Source organism: Salmo salar, chromosome 08 (genome assembly GCF_965601325.2).
Source record: "Salmo salar chromosome 08, fSalSal1, whole genome shotgun sequence".
Lineage (NCBI taxonomy): Eukaryota > Metazoa > Chordata > Actinopteri > Salmoniformes > Salmonidae > Salmo > Salmo salar.
Genome location: NC_138298.1, coordinates 13956586 through 13980592, shown reverse-complemented (window position 1 = coordinate 13980592; position 24007 = coordinate 13956586). Strand labels below are relative to the sequence as shown.

At 43.2% G+C, this 24007-nt stretch overlaps 1 protein-coding gene across 5 annotated transcripts in view; it reads right to left on the bottom strand.

The window, feature by feature from the left end:
* The window catches only part of LOC106610003 (long-chain-fatty-acid--CoA ligase 1), a 53979-nt gene that overhangs the window by 19396 nt on the left and 10576 nt on the right, over nucleotides 1–24007 (bottom strand). For 3 of the 5 annotated variants that reach the window (XM_045722635.2, XM_014209094.3, XM_014209095.3), the window contains exons 2-5: nucleotides 14849–15059; nucleotides 4996–5110; nucleotides 801–865; nucleotides 396–497 (exon numbers count right to left, since the gene is read on the bottom strand). In XM_045722635.2, coding sequence (XP_045578591.2) covers nucleotides 396–497; nucleotides 801–865; nucleotides 4996–5110; nucleotides 14849–15043 — 477 coding nt within the window. In that variant the 5' untranslated portion in view covers nucleotides 15044–15059. Of the gene's footprint in view, nucleotides 1–395; nucleotides 498–800; nucleotides 866–4995; nucleotides 5111–7149; nucleotides 7392–14267; nucleotides 14392–14848; nucleotides 15060–24007 lie in introns of those variants that run through there. The other 2 variants (XM_014209096.3, XM_014209097.3) reach the window with 2 other exon arrangements.

The window sequence follows — 24007 nt, the reverse complement described above, 5'->3', positions numbered from 1 at the left end:
AAAGCATATACCATGTACAATCCATACTATTTATTATGGACTGTTTAGTAAATATGTATCCAGTAAGCAACAAATATCAACATACTTATATACTGAGGTGTCACCTTAGACTATAAGCTGTTGTCAAACACACCTGGGTCTGAAAAGACAATGCTCTTTCTCAATAGTGTGGAGCAAAGTCATACTAGATGAGAAGTCAAAATAAATGACATCCTAGTCAAAAAGCTTAGTACATTTTTGAAATATTATATACTAAACTTTATTTTTAGTATACGCAAGTACAGGTATTCAGACACAGCCAGTGAATATGTAAAAGGGATGTGTGCACAAGTGAAAGCAAGAGTGTGCAAGAAAGAGGGCGAGAAAGAAGAATTGTTGCTACTTATTCCTCTTACCTCTGGCCTATTCTGGGAAAAGATGCCGATATGCTTGTCTCCAGTATGGGAGTGCCCTCTGTGGAGAAGAGCCGAGCCAATGCACTCGGCTTTGTCTGCCACCTTCAAAAAAACAAATAGCAAAGATGCTCTGCTTTTTCCCCATTTGAACAATCATATGAACAATACCGGTTTGAGGGAATTCATTGATATGAATTTCAAAGGTAAAAAAATATCAATATAAAATGGCACATCGCTCATTTGTTAATGGCGTATATATCCAATTCAGTTCATTGTTAAAAACTGACTAACTGAAGAAAGAACTAATTAACAAAATAAGCTGCAAAATGTGTAAGTCCGTTGCTCAAATAGAAACCAACTGGAACTACTTTTTCCATCGAACCAAAAATTGGCAGTATAGCTCACCTCTTGGTATGACAGCCACTTGTAAGGCTGGTTGGGTTTTCTTGATCCTAGACAGGGCCCATCCACTGGAAAGTAAAAGACAATGCCCTGGTGATGACAAACTCACTGCGGTTCTCTATATGCTTACTGATGGAAAACCATGGTCCTTATACAATATTCTTCTCACAACTTAATATAAAAGTTTTAGAATTTTTAGATGTGTGTATTGCTAAATATTACTCCAGTATTGGCCCTCAAAGCATAAGCATTTTGCTGCACCTGCGATAACGTGCAAATCTGTGTACGCGACCAATACATATTGATTTGATGATAAACCACAAGTCAGTTACAACTAGACCGGGGTAAAAACACTATTTGAAATCATTTCAAATATACTGCTCAAAAAAATAAAGGGAACACTTAAACAACACATCCTAGATCTGAATGAAAGAAATAATCTTATTAAATAGATTTTTCTTTACATAGTTGAATGTGCTGCCAACAAAAATCACACAAAAATAAATCAATGGAAATCCAATTTATCAACCCATGGAGGTCTGGATTTGGAGTCACACTCAAAATTAAAGTGGAAAACCACACTACAGGCTGATCCAACTTTGATGTAATGTCCTTAAAACAAGTCAAAATGAGGCTCAGTAGTGTGTGTGGCCTCCATGTGCCTGTATGACCTCCCTACAACGCCAGGGCATGCTCCTGATGAGGTGGTGGATGGTCTCCTGAGGGATCTCCTCCCAGACCTGGACTAAAGCATCCGCCAACTCCTGGACAGTCTGTGGTGCAACGTGGCGTTGGTGGATGGAGCGAGACATGATGTCCCAGATGTGCTCAATTGGATTCAGGTCTGGGGAACGGGCGGGCCAGTCCATAGCATCAATGCCTTCCTCTTGCAGGAACTGCTGACACACTCCAGCCACGAGGTCTAGCATTGTCTTGCATTAGGAGGAACCCAGGGCCAACCGCATCAGCATATGGTCTCACAAGGGGTCGGAGGATCTCATCTCGGTACCTAATGGCAGTCAGGCTACCTCTGGCGAGCACATGGAGGGCTGTGCGGCCCCCCAAAGAAATGCCACCCCACACCATGACTGACCCACCGCCAAACCGGTCATGCTGGAGGATGTTGCAGGCAGCAGAACGTTCTCCACGGCATCTCCAGACTGTCACGTGCTCAGTGTGAACCTGCTTTCATCTGTGAAGAGCACAGGGCGCCAGTGGCGAATTTGCCAATCTTGGTGTTCTCTGGCAAATGCCAAACGTCCTGCACGGTGTTGGGCTGTAAGCACAACCCCCACCTGTGGACGTCGGGCCCTCATACCACCCTCATGGAGTCTGTTTCTGACCGTTTGAGCAGACACATGCACATTTGTGGCCTGCTGGAGGTCATTTTGCAGGGCTCTGGCAGTGCTCCTCCTTGCACAAAGGCGGAGGTAGCGGTCCTGCTGCTGGGTTGTTGCCCTCCTACGGCCTCCTCCATGTCTCCTGATGTACTGGCCTGTCTCCTGGTAGCGTCTCTATGCTCTGGACACTACGCTGACAGACACAGCAAACCTTGCCACAGCTCGCATTGATGTGCCATCCTGGATGAGCTGCACTACCTGAGCCACTTGTGTGGGTTGTAGACTCCGTCTCATGCTACCACTAGAGTGAAAGCACCGCCAGCATTCAAAAGTGACCAAAACATCAGCCAGGAAGCATAGGAACTGAGAAGTGGTCTGTGTTCCCCACCTGCAGAACTACTCCTTTATTGGGGGTGTCTTGCTAATTGCCTATAATTTCCACCTGTTGTCTATTCCATTTGCACAACAGCATGTGAAATTTATTGTCAATCAGTGTTGCTTCCTAAGTGGACAGTTTGATTTCACAGAAGTGTGATTGACTTGGAGTTACATTGTGTTGTTTAAGTGTTCCCTTTATTTTTTTGAGCAGTGTACTTTGTGCTTGATTGAGCTTGCCTGGTGCAGTGGAAGCAATTTGCACACGTGCAAATCCTTCCATCTGGCACTCCAGGCAGCCAAAAGCAAAGGCTAAAAGTATTTGAAAGATTTCAAATAGTATTTGAACTCAGGTCTGGTTACAACCATTGGTGCAACCCTGGAGACCTATCTTGCAGAGAACAATTCACACATCCCAATAGAGTGTGCTGCTGAAAAGAATAGCATGATGCAGACAAAGTTGTAAGAAAGCCTGAAACTCTACCTCTAGGAATTGAAGGTTTGATAACAACTCTATAATATGGTATGTGATGATTTCAATTGAATTAGGCACATCATCATCAAATCATTGTGTTGTGGTTCCCTTGTTCTTGCAATTGTATGTATGTATGTATGTATGTATGTATGTATGTATGTATGTATAGTATATATATATATATAAATAAAACACACACCATCTGCATCAGCGTACCGCACATCCAGTTGAAGTCGGAAGTTTATGTAAACGAGTTTTAATGACTCCAACCTAAGTGTTTCAACCACTCCACACATTTCTTGTTAAACTTGATGTCCTAACGGACTATACTTTGTGGACGACAAGTAATTTTTCCAACAATTGTTTACAGACAGATTATTTCACTATCACAATCCCAGTGGGTCAGAAGTTTACATTCACTAAGTTGACTGTGCCTTTAAACAGCTTAAATTCCAGAGAATGGTGCCATGGCTTTAAAAGCTTCTGATTGACTCAAATGATGTCAACTAGCCTATTGGAGGTGTACCTGTGGATGTATTTCAAGGCCTACCTCCAAACTCAGTGCCCCTTTGCTTGACATCATGGGAAAATCAAAAGAAGTCAGCCAAGACCTCCAAAAAAAAATTGTACACCACAAGTCTGGTTCATCCTTGGGAGCAATTTCCAAATGCCTGAAGGTACCACGTTCATCTGTACTAACAAGTACGCAAGTATAAACACCATAGGACCACGCAGCCGTCAGACCGCTCAGGAAGGAGACGCGTTCTGTCTCCTAGAGATGAACGCGCTTTGGTGTGAAAAGTGCATATCAATCCCAGAACAGCAGCAAAGGACCTTGGGAAGATGCTGGAGGAAACCGGTACGAAAGTATCCATCTATATCCACAGTAAAACGAGTCCTATATCGACATAACCTGAGAGGCCGCTCAGCAAGGAAGAAGCCACTGCTCCAAAACCGCCATAAAAAAAGCCAGACTATGGTTTGCAACTGCACATGGGGACAAAGGTCGTACTTTTTGGAGAAATGTCCTCTGGTCTGATGAAACAAAAATAGAACTGTTTGGCCATAATGACCATCGTTATGGTTTGGAGGAAAAAGGGGGAGGCTTGCAAGCCAAACAACACCATCCCAAACGTGAAGCACAGGGGTGGCAGCATCAGGTTGTGGGGGTGCTTTGTGGCAGGAGGGATTGGTGCACTTCAAACTAGATGGCATCATGAGAAGGGACAATTATGTGGATATATTTGAAGTAATATCTCAAGACATCAGTCAGGAAGTTAAAGCTTGGTCACAAATGGGTCTTCCAAATGGACAATGACCCCAAGCATACTTCCAAAGTTGTGGCAAAATGGCTTAAAGACAACAAAGTCAAGGTATTGGAGTGACCCTCACAAAGCCATGACCTCAATCCTATAGAAAATTTGTGGGCAGAACTGAAAAAGCGTGTGCGAGCAAGGAGGCCTACAAACCTGACTCCGTTACACCAGCTCTGTCAGGAGGAATGGGCCAAAATTCACCCAACTTATTGTTGGAAGCTTGTGGAAGGCTACCCGAAACATTTGACCCAAGGTAAACAATTTAAAGGCAATGCTACCAAATACTAATTGAGTCTGTAAACTTCTGACCCACTGGGAATGTGATGAAAGAAATAAAAGCTGAAATAAATCATTCTCTCCACTATTATTCTGACATGTCACATTCTTAAAATAAAGTGGTGATCCTAACTGACAAGACAGGGAATTTTTACTAGGATTAAATGTCAGGAATTGTGAAAAACTGAGTTTAAATGCATGTAAACTTCAACTGTATATCTCCCTCTCTCAACTGTATATTATTCAAATGAACTATCAAAATATTGATTTACTAATACAGTTGCTTACTATTAAGAGTAAGTCTTCTCTGTTTCTGCATGCCCGTTGTCCTTTGTGTCTGTCTATAACTCAACTAAATAAAGATATAAAAAAATATATATACCCCCCAAAAACATTGTTTGTGGAAGAGTACTCACTGGACACACGCATGCCTCGGAGGAATACCTCGTACATGGTCCGTGCGTCACTGTAGTAGTGCGTCATGTGCTCGTCGTTGTTATTCAGAATGGACCGCCTGACGTAACCGTCACCCTGTGAGGAGAGCGAGGCATCGTTAAGAAGTTGGGTTTTAAGAACAGTTTGAAATGCAAATCCCCCCCCCCCCCCGTTTTGCTAGTGTGCCCTACTGAACAGTATGTGCCACTGAAAAACTGATTCACTTAGAACTGGGGTGGACAGGACAGTCTTACCCTGTGAGGGCTGGTGTGTGTGCAGACTTCTGTTCTAGCCAAGCAGCAACACACCTAATTCAAATAATCTTCAATCAAGAATTTGGTTATGTTTAGGTGATTAGTAGAATAGTAACTGTTTGGCTGGAACAAAGGCATGCATCCACACCGGTCCTTGCAGGGGCAAGATTTATTGCCCATCACTCAATTAGAGCAGTTTTAATCAATCTTGGTCCTGGGGCCCACAGGGTGTGCCGGCTTTTGTTCCAACACAGTATGAACACACCTGATTCAATTAATCAAGGGCTCGATCCATTGAAATGAAAGTGTTACTGCTGGGCAGACAAAATGCTTGCTCACTGTGTGTATCCCAAAGACCATGGTAAAAAAAAAGAGCTGAAAGAATCGGTTAGTCTGAACAAAGGCAATAACTGTTTTTACCACGCTTCTTAACTTCCTGCATTCAAACCAACCATGAACATGTTGTTAGCTAAAATAGAGTAACTATGTTTGTCATGCTCTCTGTGTAACCCTTGTGTTAAAATATTGCAAGTGGCATAGCAGCTACACTCAGGAATCACTTAGGTAGCTTTCTGAAATGCCGAACATCCAAAAGGCACTCCCAGATCATATTATTTCGGTCCACAATGAGACAATTCAGGCTGACTTGACACAGACACACACACTTGATCATCGTGGTTTTGTGCCATATTTATAATGGCAGTTTGGTCACACGCACACATGACCTTTCTTATGGATACCTAAGAAGTATTTTATGGAGCAAGAGAATCAGCACAGATTTCAGGTTATTTACTTGGCTGCAGCATGGTTTAGTGCAAAACAATGGGTACGGTAGGACCCATGTTAGCATTCTCCAAATAGCATGGGTTCACGTTTTATTAGTCATATGTATGGAAAGCACATGTTATACATCACCAAACGAAATGCTTATTTGACGGTTCCTTCGAAAACGCAACAATAATAAATAAAAGATAAGAATATGAATGGAAACGTAAATGGCATGAAGTATGATGATGGCATGAAGTATAACTGGCATGAATGACATGAAGTATTACACAGGAAGGCAAAATTTATAGTCCAATATTTACATGTGTATTGGAGAAGGATGCGGCAAGTATATCAATTGAGTAGTATAGTAAGAGCCTGGTAGCAGCAGTTGTGATCTGTGAGTTTAGCATGAATATAAACTGCATGAATGGAGCCTACAAAACATTACGAACACCTGCTCTAACCATGACAGACTGACCAGGTGAACGCTATGATCCTTTGATGTTACTCATTGAATCCACTTCAAAAATCTGTGATGAAGGGGAGGAGACAGGTTAAATAAGGATTTAAGCCTTGAGAGATGGATTGTGTATGTGTCCAAGATTGCATAGCAGTCGGACGTGTGTTTTTGTCTTGTCCGGTGTATATCGTTTTTCTTTCTATACATTTTAATCTCACATTCCATCTATGGACGGAATATACTCTCCTGCAACCCGCCTCACCCAATGTGGTACGGATCTGCTATTTTTATACTTTAGAACCGGGACCCCCATCAGAAGCTAGCCAACTAACTAGCTACTAGTCAGTTAGCCACTGCTAGTGGTCCTCACCGACATCTGCCAGCCTCAATCCGGTCAATTCCTGCCAGTCTGGACAGCGCGCTATCAACCCAGAGCATATCGGAATGTTTTTTCTCTACCACATCTCCGGATTCCTACCGCAAGCTCTGAACCTCTAAACTGGATCGTCACAGCTAGCTGCTATCTGAGTGGCTACTCCTGGCTAACGTCTCTGTCCCGAAGCAAGTACCAGTTAGCCTGGAGCTAGCCTCAAGCTAGGCCCATCTCCCGGTTAGCCAAAGAGGTCCAGCAGCCAATTCTTGGGCTACAATACCTCTTTGCCAATTGGCCTGGAACCTTTTCCTGCCGACACGGAGCCCCGCCGATCCATCACGACTGGTCTGCTGATGTAACCGTCCGTGGTGTTTCAACAGGCTGTTCCATTGCGACGTCGCCGGATACCCATCTGCTAGCCCCGGCCTGCTAGCTGTCTGAATCGCCGTGTCTCCAGCTCTCCTAACGTAGCAGTGACTACGGAATTGGCTCCCTGACTAATCTAGTGATACTCATTGGACCCTATGATTACTCGGCTACACATGCCTCTCCCTAATGTCAATATGCCTTGTCTAGTGCTGTTTTGGTTAGTGATTACGGTCTTCTTTCACTGAAGAGCCCCTAGCCCTGCCCAATATGCCTTAGATAGCACTTTTGTTCCACCCCCCACACATGCAGTGACCTCACCTGGTGCCTCTAGATACAAAACCTCTCTCGTGCCCAAACAATTCAAGCTTCTACTTTTAAAAATGCACCTTTCCAGAAACAAGTCTCTCACCATTGCCACTTGTTATAGACCCCCTTCAGCCCCCAACTGTGTCCTGGACACCATATGTGAATTGATTGCCCCCCCATCTATCTTCAGAGTTCGTACTGTTAGGTGACCTAAACTGGGATATGCTTAACACCCTGGCTGTCCTACAACCTAAGATTGAGGGAATCCATCTCACAAATTATTAAGGAACATACCAGGTACAACCCTAAATCCGTAACCATGGGCACCCACTTAGATATCATCCTGACCAACTTGCCTTCTAAATACACCTTTGCCGTCTTCAACCAAGATCTCAGCTTTCACTGCCTCATTGCGTAATGGGGCCGAGGTCAACCGACCACCCCTCATCACTGTCAAACGCTCCCTAAAACACTTCAGCAAGCAGGCCTTTCTAAATCGACCTGGCCCGGGTATCCTGGAAGGATATTGACCTCATCCCATCAGTAGTGGATGCCCGACTGCTCTTTAAAAAGTGATTTCTTTGCCATCTTAAATAAGCATTCCCCATTCCAAAAAAAAAGAAAGAAATTGAACTAAGAACTGATATAGCCCTTGGTTCACTCCAGACTTGACTGTCCTTGACCAGCACAAAAACATCCTGTGGCATTCTACATTAGCATGGCTCTAGCCCCCGCGATATGCAACTTTTCAGGGAAGTCAGGAACCAATATACTCAGTTAGGAAAGCTTAGCTTCCAATGCTAGCTTATTTAAACAGAAATTTGCTTTCTGTAGCACTAATTCAAAAAAGTTTTGGGACACTAAAGTCCATGGAAAATAATAGCACCTCCTCCCAACTGCAGTGAGGATAGGAAACATTGTCACCACCGATAAATCTACGATAATCGATCATTTCAATAAGCATTTTTCTATGGCTGGCCATGCTTTCCACCTGGCTACCCCGGCCAACAGCTCAGCACCCCCTGTAGCACCCTTCACCATCTGTCAGTCTGACAGACTAATCTGGGTTTGGCGGATGCCAGGAGAACGCTACTTGATCCAATGCAAACTGTAAAGTTTGGTGGAGGAATAACGGTCTGGGACTGTTTTTCATGGTTCAGTGAAGGGAAATCTTAACGTTACAGCATACAATGACATTTTAGACGATTCTGTGCTTCCAACTTTGTGGCAACAGTTTGGAGAAGACCCTTCCCTGTTTCAGCATGACAATGCCTCCATGCACAAAGCAAGGTCCACCCACAAATGGTTTGTCAAGATCGGTGTGGAAGAAATTAAAATGGCCTGCACAGAGCCTTGACCTCAACCCCATCAAACACCCTTGGGATGAATTGGAATACCGACTGCGTGGCCTAATTGTCCAACATCAGTGCCCGACCTCACTAATGCTTGTGGCTGAATGGAAGCAAGTCCCTGCAGCAATGTTCTAAGATCTAGTGGAAAGCCTTCCCAGAAGAACGGAGACCAAAAATAAACATACATATTCACAAAAAGTGTCAAGGGCCATCTTGTGGCATGTACATTTTTCAGGGAAAAACCAATTTAAAAATACTTTATGGAGCGCAGAGATAGGCATTAATATGGAGTATAACGAGTATGATTTTGGAATGAGATGTTCAACAAGGTGGTGTCCACATACTTTTGGTCATGTAGTGCATTTCAAATCAGTATTCTCAAAAACAGTCTTGCAGCATTAGGTAGCCTAGTGGTTCGAGCATGAAAGGTTGCTCGACCGAATCCCCGAGCTGACAAGGTAAAAATATGTCGTTCTACCCCTGAACGAGGCCGTTAACCCACTGTTCCTAGGCCGTCATTGTAAATAAGAATTTGTTCTTAACCGACTTGCCTAGTTAAATAAAAGGTTAAATAAACAAACAATTATTTGTTTTGCTTAATGAGGGTGGGGGAACTGTACAGTGTGTACACCAAAAACTTGAATACAAACTCCTTCCCACTCCTCTATCGATACCAACTCCTCATTCCCGATCGTTTCCCTCCAGGGACCAGAAATTGGCCCAGGTATTCTAATACACCAGCTTCCCCCTTCGGGCCGGTCATGCCAAATAATGTCCCCTGGCCAAATAGTGTCCCCCTCTACGCCACAATGGGATTCAATGAGTTCAAACTTCTGTTGCTAGGGCTGTTGCTAGAAATTGCAACATTCTGACCGGATTACGTAATGAACCAAAGCGTCCGTTGCTATGCTGGTTGCTTGGTTACCTCATAGCAGTCGCGAAGGAAGTTCTAATTCATCTCAGAAGCGCTCGATCAGTCCGCTCAAAATTATTACATCAGCAGTTTTTAAATAGATTTTATATTGACATTGCTAGTTACTCATTTACCTCAGCCAGACAGATGTTCAGCTAAGTTAGCTTGCTAGCTGTTATTGTAGCTGCTTTCTGTTCGTATGTATAGTTGCATTTTAATGGCATCCCTCGTGGAGATTTTCTTTTATCTTTCCAACTGGGCGAAGTACTATGAAGGCACCACTGATCTCGAGAAGAGGCGCAAAATTTGTAGCGGGGCAGAGAATTCCACAATTCAGGGTAACGTTAAATCTTTTCAGTTATGTACAACCATTTTTCATCTAGCTAACTTTAGTTGGTTATCTACATGTTGCTACCTAACTTTATACATTCAGTTATATGTCTGTCACATTGAGGTAACGTAAATAATTAATCAAATGGACAGATGTAAACAATTATGGTAACTCCAACTGCCCTTAATAGGTGACAGAGAGCCCCATACAGAAAGAGAGCAAGAAAGTGAGAGGGGAGAGAGGTGAGGCGTGAGAGATGGAGAGCGAGAGAAACAAAGCAGTGCAAATTTACTTTGAAATACTAATTTCTACAACTCGTCTTCAAACTTGTTAGGCAATCACATGTACCTATGGGGAAGGATGGCCAGCCACAAAGGAGGGTGATTTTCACTAAGGAGAAGGAGGCCGTGCTGACAGATGCATGATGGACATTTAATATGAAATGTATTTATCAATCAAGGTGAGACTGAACATCAACTAGGCACAGGGTAAGCAGGGCGAAAGACTTGCTTTGGAAAAAGGATGAAAGGCGAGACCTGGGAAACCTCGCTGCTCTTTCGCTCCAAGCTGGGGTCATCATCCATTAAAGTAAATAAAAAATCTCAGATAACTATTTGAATTTGCACACAAAATAACCTGAAGCTAGTTTTGGTTTTCCTAACACTGACATTTTTCTCTTCATAAAGGGTTACCTCGGTGGAAGCCAAAAATCTTCTCCAGTTGAACGGTCGACCACAAAGCCCTGACGCCCTACATTTCGGTGAAGCCCGTGAGACAAAGTACGTTAAGCTTTGGTTGACATTTGAGAAAGCAAGAAATTGTATTTATGCTGAGCTCATAAAAATGTACCTTTTAAAATCTCTCTCCAAATGACTTTAGGACAGTCAACTGTCCGAGCCACCCAGAAGGTATCCCATCCACCAGAGCCAGTGAGTTTGGATGAGTCTGATTCTGTGCTCTGAGTCGGAAGGGGACCAGCTTGAGGTAGGCTATACTTTCAAAAATCTGTTGAAAAGTACTTACCTCCCCTGCATAACACTGCACTAATCCATCAAATGTGCTTACAGGTGGCTTGCGTCAGACTGGAGGAACAGGGGCAGGTAAGTCCAGTCACTGGACTAGAAGACACTAGGGAGGTTCTCATCACTAGTGTCCAACAGGGACAGGTAAGGCATCGCCATGCTGTCAGCAGTATCAACACTGGCTCAGGGGTTTGTCCAGCTAGTCAATCTCAAGGCTAACCACTGGGTCACGGTAAGTAACCTTCGCTGCCAGGTAGGTACTGTTAAGGTGTATGACTCCAGTGGTCATGACACCACCCCAGAGTTTCTCACAACTCACCTCTCTCATCTTTTCCAGGGACCTCTGATTGTGGAGTGGCTGACAGTCCAGCAGTAGAAACGGGGCACAGATTGTGGGCTGTTTGCTATTGCAGAGATGAGGAACACTCCATGGCACGATATCATCAGAAATCCATGAGAAAACATTCTCTTGTTTTCAGGCTGGGCACCTGGCACCATTTCCCAATTCCATTCCCCGTCCAGGAGATGCGGTAAGCATTTATGTGTGTTGTTTGTCACATGTTGTCAATGTGAGTGAATTTGTCTGTTCATCGTCCGTCATCTGTTTTGTCTTATATTTCCCCCCACACTTGTTTTCACTGCTTGGCCAGCTCTCCACCTCAAGATGGTAGGTATTTTACTACATTGCATGTCATTGTTAATAACCTGTTGTAATATTGTATAAAGATGTTTTATTGCAGACATTGGCTGTGAAGTTGGTAAGTTGTTTGGTAAATATATAGCATATGTATCCGTCTTGTATTCTAAGTAACGTTTACAAGCATGTAAATATTTGTATATATTTTTCCATTTGTTTGCTGATAAATATTTGAAACTTGCTCAAATTGTCTGTAAAATGTACACATTTGCATATTAAAATGTATTCATTGCAAGTAAAATTCTGAAATTGACAGGTCAATCGCCCAATTACTTACTGGTCCTTAACCCCTTCTCCCTAACCATTCATCTTGTGTCCAATTCAACATTTTAGGCCAGGGTCGGTATGGAATTGGACATTGGTTTCTAGTTAGTGTTTGCATATCTGGAGGTTCTAGATTTGTGTATGTATTATGGTAAGTCTCCCGGAGTCCTTTACACAGCAGGGTTGATTCATCACCATATTGCTACACCTATCCAAGCCCCATCAGGTCAATCACTACAAAGAGTAGGGGGTTAAAGGCTTTAATTATAAACAAAATCCTTCTCTCGGCCTGTACCTTGACGTGGTGAAAGGGCTTCCAACTAAACCAGGCCCACGTTATTGAACCCATGACTGAGATTGGCTGCCTGTCGAGGGCAAGTGACAGGAAGAACTAGCCGCAGCACCTGATCAAGCAATCTCGGTTCTGCACCCTTCAACGGTGTACCAATGAGCTATGCGAGAGGAAAAAAAAAAAAAAAATGAATCAGAGGACTACTGAAATTATATTATTTCAGTGTAAACAAGGGAAGGGCATGTTAAAATAATGACAGCCAGACAAGCCAGTGTATGAATCAAATGGATTTGAATATGAATGGAGTTGAAATTAGCTGACTTTGATCTGTAAGGTAAGTAACTTTAACATGTCAAGCAGGTTACATGTTTTGCCATTTCTGAAATGTGGCAACGTTTAAGACATGGATTTCATGTAATGTTAACAAGGTACCAAAAAGTAGTTCAAAAAAGTTAAATTTTATTAGCTAAAAAAAAAAAAAAATTTGTTTAAACAGCAGAATTGTCGTGGAAAGCAGGCTTGTTTGCATAGCGATGATGAAAAGAACGTCATTTAGGCTGTAATGAGATCCAAAATTCTAAAATCATTAGGTCGTCACACCGTTGATATAGCAACGGACGCTAATAGTTTGTTGAATCCCATTGTGACAGAGGACACTATTTGGCATGACAGGCCCCCACTATTAACCAAATTGGGATCATTCTATGCAAAAATATTTACACATGTCCACGGGCCAGATGGACTAGTCCATCTGGAATTTGTCTTAATTGCCCTATGGCCAGTCCGTTTCTGCAGCCGTGAACCACAGAGCAAAAATATACTCTACTACACTGCCATGTGCTCTGTGAAGTTGGTCACAGCTACACTAGACAACACAGCAAGCCTGCTTTTCATTGCAGAAAGTTTTTTCCTCCCCTCCTGCCCTAGCTCATTCCCCCTTTGAGGATCTGAAATGACTGAATAAAGCTAGCATAGGCTAGTCTACCTGGGGTGGCTGAGGTTAGAGAAACTGGTCACCTTCCACCTCACAGTGAATGAGAGAGTGAAGGGGGGGGGGGGGAAAGAGAAGAGGCAAGATCTGCTTTTCAGATCTAAAAGGATCGCTTTCACCAGTCAAGTTGTAGCTGGGTGAAGTGGAGTGAGAAGGAGTCGCTAATACTCTGGAATGGAACACAGCCTAGACTGGTGCCATGGTGATGAAGGGGCCCATACTGACAAGCCCAGTCACATCCTTGTGGTCTCTGGTTCAGCACTCTGGGTGAAGTTTCCTCAAGGTACAGATCTAGACTCAGCTTCCTTCACCCAATCCTAACCTTAAACATGTGTATGGGAAATGCTAAACTGACCCAAGATCAGTGTCTAGACAAGGGTAACTAAATCATTAGGGTTTGTGTAGTGCGTGTGTGTTCAAAGCCACTGCTACTTCTCAAACAAGCAGAAAAGACACTTTATATTTTCCAACTTTTTTGAAAAACAGGCAATTCAAAACTTCACAGGCAGTAGATGCTAGAAGAGAAGACGGCCTCCACCCCTGTATTTTCCATTAGTCATGATATGAGCATCTGTCTGCATAATGACTTTGTACTGTACGTTGAATAGAGGACTGGCTGAAAGGACAAAGACACTAGTGTTTTTCATTACACATTTTCATTGTCTTCCCCCCCCCCCCCCACACACACACGGAAAAATAAGAGATGAGGACTGGAGGAATGCAGTGCTGGCACAGCAAAGAACTTCTCGTGTTTGCGTAGGCCGGAACAGCTTTCTCAAGTCCTCCCACTGCCAGCACCGGGGTGTGTGCGCTCACACAAACACTAATCTCACTTCTTAAACAAGAAATACAGGGACTTACTTGGAATCCAATCGAATCAGGGGAGTCCATTAAAATGCTTCCATCTGTACTGGTGCACACAGACATTCAGGTGACTCACTCAAAAATGTAAATCGTCATAGACTACATGCTCAGACAAGCACACTTGTCGTCTGGCCTCCTACTCCGTTACTGAGATGGAATATTTTGAAAGTTGAAACAGAAAAATCTGGTCCTACGCTTCAAAGTGTTGTTAACAAAATTAACCTGTGCAGACAGAGACAACAGGACTAAAAACACATGGGACACATTGTCCAAAGTACCTGTCAACTTTTGAACCTCAAACCAAGTTTACATTAGAACACTCTTCAGAAAAGTACACAAGAATAACTTACTGTGGACAAGTACAATGCCATACAGTAATGAAGACTGATGCATCTATAGACAGTTGTCTTTTGTAACGTGTAGCCTTTTTTTGTTGACAAATCCATAGCCGTTATTTCCTCATCACTTCCTCCTATGCGGTTACACGAGTTGTCTTAGAAACTAAGGAAACTATTTTCTTTGGACTTGTGCTGGAACATTAAAGGTGCAATCTGGGATTTAAACAAGCATTCCCTTACCGTCATGGCCACTGACTGCATGTTGAGGTCGCAGGGCGGCTTGAGGGCCTTGGGCCGCGTGGCGTACCAGTAGGTGGTGAGGGCGGCAAGGGCGCCCACACCCATCAGGATGTTGGCGGGCAGGCTGTGCATGAACTGGCACACATCCTCCAGCTCTGGGATTTGCAGCTGTCTCAGGAGCTCCTGGGCCTGCATCACTTCTCTCTGTTGTCTAGAGAGAAGAAAAAAAAATACATTGTAACACATATCTGTAGTCTTTGGGCATGAGGGAGAAAGAAAGTTACATTTCCATACCAGACACCACCCATCCATCTCCCCTAGCTACCCCCTCAATATATAAAAGACATGAAGGAACTGCATAGGGGAAAGCAATAATCGCCACAGGATGACTAGTGCCCGGTTCCTTTCTCCCACCCTGCACACTGAGGACTGAGCACATTTGGGGTAACATGTTTGACTGCAAGGAGCTTTGGTTGAGGGCAGAGCTACACTATTATTACCAACATAGTTTGTACCCATCTTAACCCCTTGGTTCTGCAAACTTTAAAGTAGTAGGTACTAGTGAAAGTCGTTGGTCCTATTACTGTCAAATAGCTTCTTTTTTTTGTTGTCCGCACTCACCTACAACAACTAGACGTCTGAAAGCGACAGTAATAGTTGGCTTCATCTCATACAATCTTAGACCAGTGCAGCTGACAGAAATGACACTAGAGGAAATCACTTCAGAACATTGAGACAGAGAGCTACTCATTTCATGACAAATGTAAACAAGACGGGAGAGAAAGGGTTTAGTGTAACACCTCACCAAACTGAAACCATGGGAGGAAAATATAGCTCCTTGTATTATATTCTATTATTTTCCCATCACCATACACTTGACTTGCAAACATAACGAATGCCTTAAGGGAGGCAATCTGACACTCAAAACATTCAACAAACCAATCCTGAACACATGACAATATCAGCACATGCCACATCTCATTTTAGTGGGGAAGTAAGACATAGTGACATTTCCTGTTTGGAGTGTTTTGATAGTGAGCCCACTGGAATCCCCTCTTCCCTGCACACCAGGCCAGGGCCCTGTATAAACACTTCCTTGAAGTCAGCATTGATCTCATAATACAGCACAGTTTAATTGATCCAAGCAAAGAAGGTGGGATTAATAGTCAAGGGCGTGAGGCAACATGTGACAACTGTGCAAGGGGGTGTGGATACTTTCTACAGCATGGATCACCAACAAGAACCATCCGCGGGCCGATTGTTTCTTGAGTGGCTGGTCGGGGACTGGAGAATAAAAACAAATAATTTGTAGGCTGCAAATTGACCACAAGAAGCCCAAACAGTAAAATATTATCTAAAACATTTAAAACCTTCCGTATGTGATCTCTATTGTGCGTGGGAATACTTGGGAACAGATTTCCAAAATAAAAATAGATTCTGGTTTTGTTAAGTCTTATGAGCAAAAAATGAAAATGCTATAAATCATTTTTAGAACAGTATTACCTTAAGTATTTTATAGTACAAGGTTCTGAGGAGCTAGTCACTCAGTCGCCACATGGAGACCAGTGTGACCGTCACAGGTCACGGTCTGTGAAACACAGTCACCACAACATGTTCTCTCAATGTCAACATCTCTTCTGTCAATAGAATATTCAGCCAAAATGAAAGTTGCATTACTTGTTTATACATCACCAACACCTTTTAGCATCAAAACCGTCAAGGGTCTTTAAAACTAAAGACGACTACACTTCTACTCTCATTTTAGTTCAATTGTGACAAAATATTTTTTGATGCGCCTGTTTGTTCTTAAAAAGCACTTTGTAGGACAGAGGTATGCTGCCATTGGTAACTGCACTACAGTCTCAAAGGGGTTTCATCCTGTCCTCCCATTGCCTCCATAACAAATGACACAATTACAGAAATCAGAGAGAGGGAGAAAAAGAGACAGGAAAAAGTGAATAGGTCATCCTATGCTCTTTGTCCCTAGACTGCCTGCCACTATTGATGACTCAATTTTGACTTCCAACAACGGTGGCAGTCACATTTAGCCTAAGAAAATAGTCAAAATAAAAATATTTTTTGCTTCATTCACATTTCTATGAGTCAAAAATAGTGGGAGGAATAATTTCTAATTAAACTTTCATCTAATACTTAACCTGGTTATATGAATCAAAAAGCAAATCATCACTTGAAATAGAGCTTAATCTGTATTTCAAGGGCAATTTAAGTCAAATGAAGAAGATGCGCAAGGGAGAAGATTGTTTGTCCTGAGGTTAAGCCGAGGACTCGTAAAATTATTAAACACTTCAGTACACAAATTTCCACCCTTGGTACAAAAACCTGTTCAGCCTCTCTTGGCCCTTAGGCTGCTGCCCATAGGCCTTACATTTGACTTCTCACATACTTGTTATTATCATCCCTCAAGCAAAATGTCCGAAGAGGCTTTGTTCTAACTTGATCCATTCTGCTGTCGATATCAGACCAGTAAAACTGCACACTTGGAAGATAACTTTGCTAAACTTCGCTCATTTTGCAATCAGCAAATAGCTTACACAATTAATAACTAAATGTGATAAGGTTTAACAGAATTTGATAATGATAAACAAGGATTAAAGTGTGGCCCATATAGCAAGACCAAAATCAATATTGCATGTGTAAAGCCTGTGCCATTGACCAAAATTCTGTTCTAACTAATCATTTTACGTTAGGTTTGTTGCATCACACGACTTAAAAAAACTAAAAAAACATGGCAAATGAGATGGCTACACTTGATCAATTCCAAGCATGAATACAATTACTAAAACTCCAGTTCTTTGAAGCTGTACTACTAGGAACTAGGTGGCTAATGCAGAGGTGACAAAAACCCTGTGATATTCACATTATGCGACAATCATAGAAATAGACACAAAAAAGAAAAAAGTAACTTCTCTATCAGTATAGCATACAGTAGAGGTACCTTTACCTTGTATCACTGAAGTAGTAGCAGTTGCTCCCAGAGGGGACTGAGCTACAGTATACCTCTTAGTTCTCACAACTATGACGCCCCCTTTCAAACGGGGGGGGGGGGGGGGGTTGCCTAAGCAACCAAAGTCTCAAATCAGAGACTGTTTACTTATAGCTAAACTGACAGCTTGGGGTTAGCTAGCCTAACTTGCTGATATATCTCTGTCAACTGACAGTGTGCCCTGTTTGTGGTAAGCCATTGGGTGCATGCATTTTCTGATGTTTGCTACAACACCGAGCTAAAATAAGGAGCAGCAACGTTTCATCACGTTGTAAAGAGTCCATGTTACCGTGGAAATGGACTCAACCACACGTCTCGTCTTTTTTTTTTATGCCTGGCCGTCTGCAGTCAGTCACTGCATTACAGTGCTAGAGTCATCACAACAGACCCTGGTTTGTTCCCAGGCTGTGTCACAACCGGCCGTGATCAGGAGTTCCATAGGGCGGCGCACAATTGGCCCAGCATCATCCGGGTTAGGGCCGTCATTGTAAATAAGAATTTGTTCTTAAATGGACTTGCCTATTTAAAAAAAGGTAAAATCTTTTTTTTTTCTTCTTTTTTTTATGTATTAAAACGCTTATTTTTATTTTCATGATGTCTTCATCCATTATCATCAGTTACACGATTACAGAATTACTGTGGCAGCCCTAACCATGAAAGCCCTAATAGATCCCCATCATAGTGATTGAGGATTTAGTCCAGGATGCTAATGGCAGATCCATCGCATCTGAAACATGTTAATGACGAAGAATCTAATCTCACTGGTAGCTTGGCACACACACTGCCAGTGACAGGAAAATGAGAGATTGTAACAAGGAAGAGGTAAATGTGGCTGTATTTACAGAACAACCTCCAGATATGGAACACAAAATGGTGGAATTCTTAAGACTAGGGCAAACAAGCAACAGTTTGTAACTAACCACAGCTGAATGCTCGATATACTTAAAACCATTGCCATCTCCCTCTCAGCCCCCCTCTGTTATCATTGTTTCCATACCAACCTGCCCACACTCCTAAGTGTGTGGTATGTGCATACAAGCATCTATATATGCATGTATATACCACACACACAAAACACATAAGGCGCATGTGTGCACTCGTCTCATTCAGCTGGCCGGGGAGAGCAGGGAAAAGGGACACGCCACAGGCGTCACTTGGCTTGGCTGGGACTCCTTTCCAGGCTAAAGGTAACCCTCCACTGCTGCTCCCCCTCCAGCCAGCCCCTCCATAATAGGTCTGGGAAGATGACAGGCCAATGGCAGCACTCGGCCACCAGTCACCCCACTCAGCCAGAAAACGGAAGAGTGTGGGGGCCACAATCCAGCTGGATTGTGACCCCCTAGGCCCAGCTAAAAAGAAAGTGGTATGTGGTCCAGTCATTTCAGGGCAAGTCAAGTGCATGAGTCAGACTAGCAAGGTTTATACAGAAACATTCTTGGAGATCCCCTGGATATGTGTGATTTAAAAGATGGAGTATAACTTACTAGCTACTTTTACTTAGTTTTCCTAACTTGCTTTAAGAGAAGAAGAGCGGTTAACCTGAGCCATGTTGAAAATATAAAATTGTAAAAAACGGTAGGCTACTTTGAAAATGTGCAGTGCACAAACTACTACATTTTTGAATACGCTGCAGCAAACAAAGTATGCACATACAGGACAACTGTAGGGAATAAAAAGACAGTTTCCAAGAGAAGGGTACTGAACAAAAATATAAAATGCAAGTGTTAATCCCATACTTCATGAGCTGAAATAAAAGACAACAGAAATTTTCTATGCGCAAGAAAAGCTTTTATTTCTCTCAAATGATGTGCACAAATTTGTTTATATCCCTGTTAGTGAGCATCCTTTGCCAAGATAATCCATCCACCTGACAGGTGTGGCATATCAAGATGCTGATTAAACAGCATGATCATTACACAGCACCTTGTGCTGGGGACAATAAAAGGCCACTCTAAAATGTGCCGTTTTGTCACAACACAATGCCACAGATCTCAAATTTTGAGGGAGTGTGCAATTGGCATGCTGACTGCAGGAATGTCCACCAGAGTTACTTCTCTTATGGTTTCTCTACCATAAGCCGCTGACAATTTTTTACCCCCTTTTTCGTCATATTGGTAGTTACAGTCTTGTCCCATCACTGCAACTCCCTTACAAACAACTCCCGTACAAACTCGGGAGAGGCGAAAGTCGAGAGCCGTGTCTCCTCTGAAACACAACCCGCACACGGCTCCTTGACACAATGCACGCTTAACCCGGAAGCCAGCCGCACCACTGTGTCGGAGAAAACTGTACACCTGGCGTGCATGCGCCCGCCACACGAGACGCTAGAGTGCGACGGGACAAGGACATTCTGGCCGGCCAAACCCTCCCTACCCAGACGACGCTGGGCCAATTGTGCGTCGCCTCATGGTTCTCCAGGTCGCGGCCGGCTGCGACACAGCCCGGTATCGAACCAGGATCTGTAGCCGCCGTCATTTTAGAGAATTTGGCAGTACATCCAACCGGCCTCAAAAACCGCAAACCACGTGTAACCAGGCAGGCCCAGGACCTCCACATCCAGCTTCTTCACCAGTGAGATCACGGATGAATCCCAGTTTCAACTGTACCGCCATAGAGCGTGTATGGCGTCATGTGGGCAAGCAGTTTGCTGATGTCAATGTTGTGAACAGAGTGCCCCATAGTGGGGGTGGGGTTATGATATGGGCAGGCATAAGCGACGGACAATACCGTGACGAAATCCTGAGGCCAATTGTCGTGCCATTCATCTGCCACCGGCACCTCATGTATCAACATAATGCATGACCACATGTTGCAAGGATCTGTACACCATTCCAGGAAGCTGAAAATGTCACAGTTCTTCCATACAGATGTCACCCATTGATGTGTACGGCAGCGTGTTATAATTTTTAGCCATTATTCTCCCCAATTTCTTGATATTCAATTGGTAGTTAGTCTTGTCCCATCGCTGAAACACCCCTACGGACTCAGGAGAGGCGAAGGTTGAGAGCCACGTGTCCTCCGAAACACAACCCTGCTAAGCCTCACTGCTCACTTAACCTGGAAGCCAGCCGCACCAATGTGACAGAGAAAACACCGTACAGCTGGCGACCTGCCACAAGGAGTCACTAGAGCACGATGGGACAAGGAAATCCCGGCCCACCAAACCCTCCCCTAACCCGGACGACGCTGGGCCAATTGTGCGCCACCTCATGGGTCTTCTGGTCACAGCCAGCTGTGCCCCAGCCTGGGATCGAACCCAGGTCTGTAGTGACGCCTTAGACCGCTGCGCCACTCTGGAGGCCCCAAGATCCAGCAATGTCGCACAGCCATTGAAGGAATGGGACAACATTCCACAGTCCACAAACAGCCTGATCAACTCTATGCGAAGGAGGTATAGTCACACCAGATACTGATTGGTTTTCTGATCCCCACTTTTCTTTTTAAAAAGGTATCTGTGACCAACAGATGCATATCTGTATTCCCAGTGATGTGAAATACATAGATCAGGGCCTAATTAATTTATTTCAATTGACTGATTTCCTTATACAAACTAACTCTAAAATCTTTGCAATTGTTGCATTTATATTTTTGTTCAGTTTAGCTGTATACAACAGCTTCCCCTTTTCATCAAAAAGTTATGAGTTCGCTATGATGTATACAATTCAGAGAAAGCACTTTCTAGAAACTCTAGAAAGAACATATCATGGGGCAATGATACCAGATGACATCACCAATGAGACCAGGACTAAAAGAGATGATTGATCGATATGCAAATATGCTATGTATAAATAAATTTTAAAAAACTCTGAGAAAGCAGTGCGACATCCCATATCTGAAAAGGAGATTAGACTTGAAACGGTAACACTTCCTATGAAGCTACTGTAACTGCCATATACATACATATATATAGCATTGTGGTGCATTACGCAGTATATACAAGACAAATGCATTATAAAGATGGAAATGTACAGTATGTCTTACTAAAACAATAAAATATTGAAGATAACCACCGTTTACACCTCGTGTTTCCATCTCACACCCAGTCACAAACTCAGAACTAAAGACACAAAACACATTCAATGGAAAGTCTCCATTGAGTATGCTTATGTTCAGGAATGAGCATATTCTGAACCAAGTCAACTCTCCTACCCCTGAGACAGACCAACAGGTAAACCGACAGGCACCACACCTGGGTTCAAATATATTAACACTTCTGAGCATTTGATTGAGTCTGCCTGGAGTGCCAGATGGGCAGGATTTGCAGTTTTGGGGCTTTTCTATTGGTTTATCAAGCCAGGTAGGCTCAAACAGGTACTGGAAAAATAATTTCAAATTTCTGTATTGAAACCCAGGTCTAAGAGGCACGCATACACACCAACACAGCTCTCCAGTCTAGGCTTGCTTCAGACAATACCTAGCCCATTCCCACTCCTAGGCCTGGTCCAGAAACACTTCTAAATCCCTAGTCTTCTAAAGAATTCTGTTAACTTTAAGCTGCTAAAGATGTGCGAAAGCAGCGTTCTAGCCCAGTTTGTTGTTTACAGTTTGAAATGCCTAGAGGGCTTACACTACTGTCACAATACCAGCTAATCCACTTCTAGACATAGAGTATTCAGTGAAGTGGGACGTTCTGAACCTTGCAATTGCAGATATAAATCTTATTCAAATAGAGCTCACTACAGTGAGATAGAATTGCATCTTTATGAATGTTCTGTAACATTGCACCCTCCTGAAATGCCCCTCTTGAATTCACCTTGAATTCTCAGGACCAAAGCCACCAGGTTTCCAGTCTCAGTGATGTGAAAAAGGCCATCAATTGGAGAAAAACATCAGCAGCACCATCCCTGTAGCACATTGATTCACTCCTGAATTAGCACAGTATGGATACTCTAGCCTAGCGCAACAACCTTTGGCATACAGAAATACCCCTCAAAACTCGCTATTTTTTATTTTACTGCTACCCTTTAATTACTTGTTACTTTCTTATTCAGATTTTTTAATTTTTAACTGCATTGTTGGTTAGGGGCTCGTAAGTAAGCATTTTACTGTAAGGTCTACACCCGTTGTATTAAGCGCATGTGACTAAACATTTAATTTGAAACTGCCATGCACTATTTAGTTATTGAGTAGGCTGTGTGCACACGCATGTGTTGAGATTTGTTAAGCACTGATGCCTCATTGATAATTCAACAGCATTAGCTACAAATAGCCCTGGAGGATGTTGTGGTAAAGGGGCAGGGGGATTGTTATTCTATTCATGCAAAGTTGTTAACATATGACACACACTCATCTCTCACCCTCAATCCCCACTCCGCTTTGGACACAAAGGTGACTTTGGTGGGGAGAACAGCTTTCAGGACACCAGGTGAACCCTGAGAGGAAATCAAACGTGCTGGGACATATGACCTCACTGTACAGGGTCATAGAGTTGGGACATTGGGGAGGGAGATGGGTGAAGTGGAGCCAAAGTTGTCCGCACTGCAGGTATGGCTCGGTGACTGCAGCCTCCCTCTCAGCCCTGTTAACAGGACCTAATGACAGTTAGTAGTCTGCTAAGATGGCTTCAAAACTAGAACCTACCTACCCTTAGCCCGGTCCCAGATCTGTTTGTGCCGTCTTGCCAACTCTTATGGTCATGCATAACTGTAGCCATATAGCACAAACATATGGGACCAGGCTTTCCTAACCTACACATACCCTGCCAATATTACATGATGCTCCCACCATCACTCTGGACTGCAGAGTCAACCACTGTTAGTACTGATGATGGTGCCACTGACTGCTGATAACCGCCACAGTTTAGAATATTGGGATATGAGCCCCCAAAACCAAAGACAGTATAATCCTTTTATTTGCCAAGATCCATCACTCCCATTTACAAACAAAACCAGGGTCAGCACATTTACAGATTGCACTTAAGAATCTGAGTCTGGGCTATGAATCCTAAAAATATGGCAGAGGACAATTTCAAAAAGTAATACATCAGACCCAATTTTCACCTAGTTTAATTTTAAACTGCATGTGCATTTGTCAAAAAGCCATTTATAACCATGAACATCATTAAGAGAATAATACCTTTCTGTACGCGTCGCTCTACATCTAGCTTCCTAAACAAAGCATAAAACCTGCTGTCTTAATGTTCAAATAAAATGTAG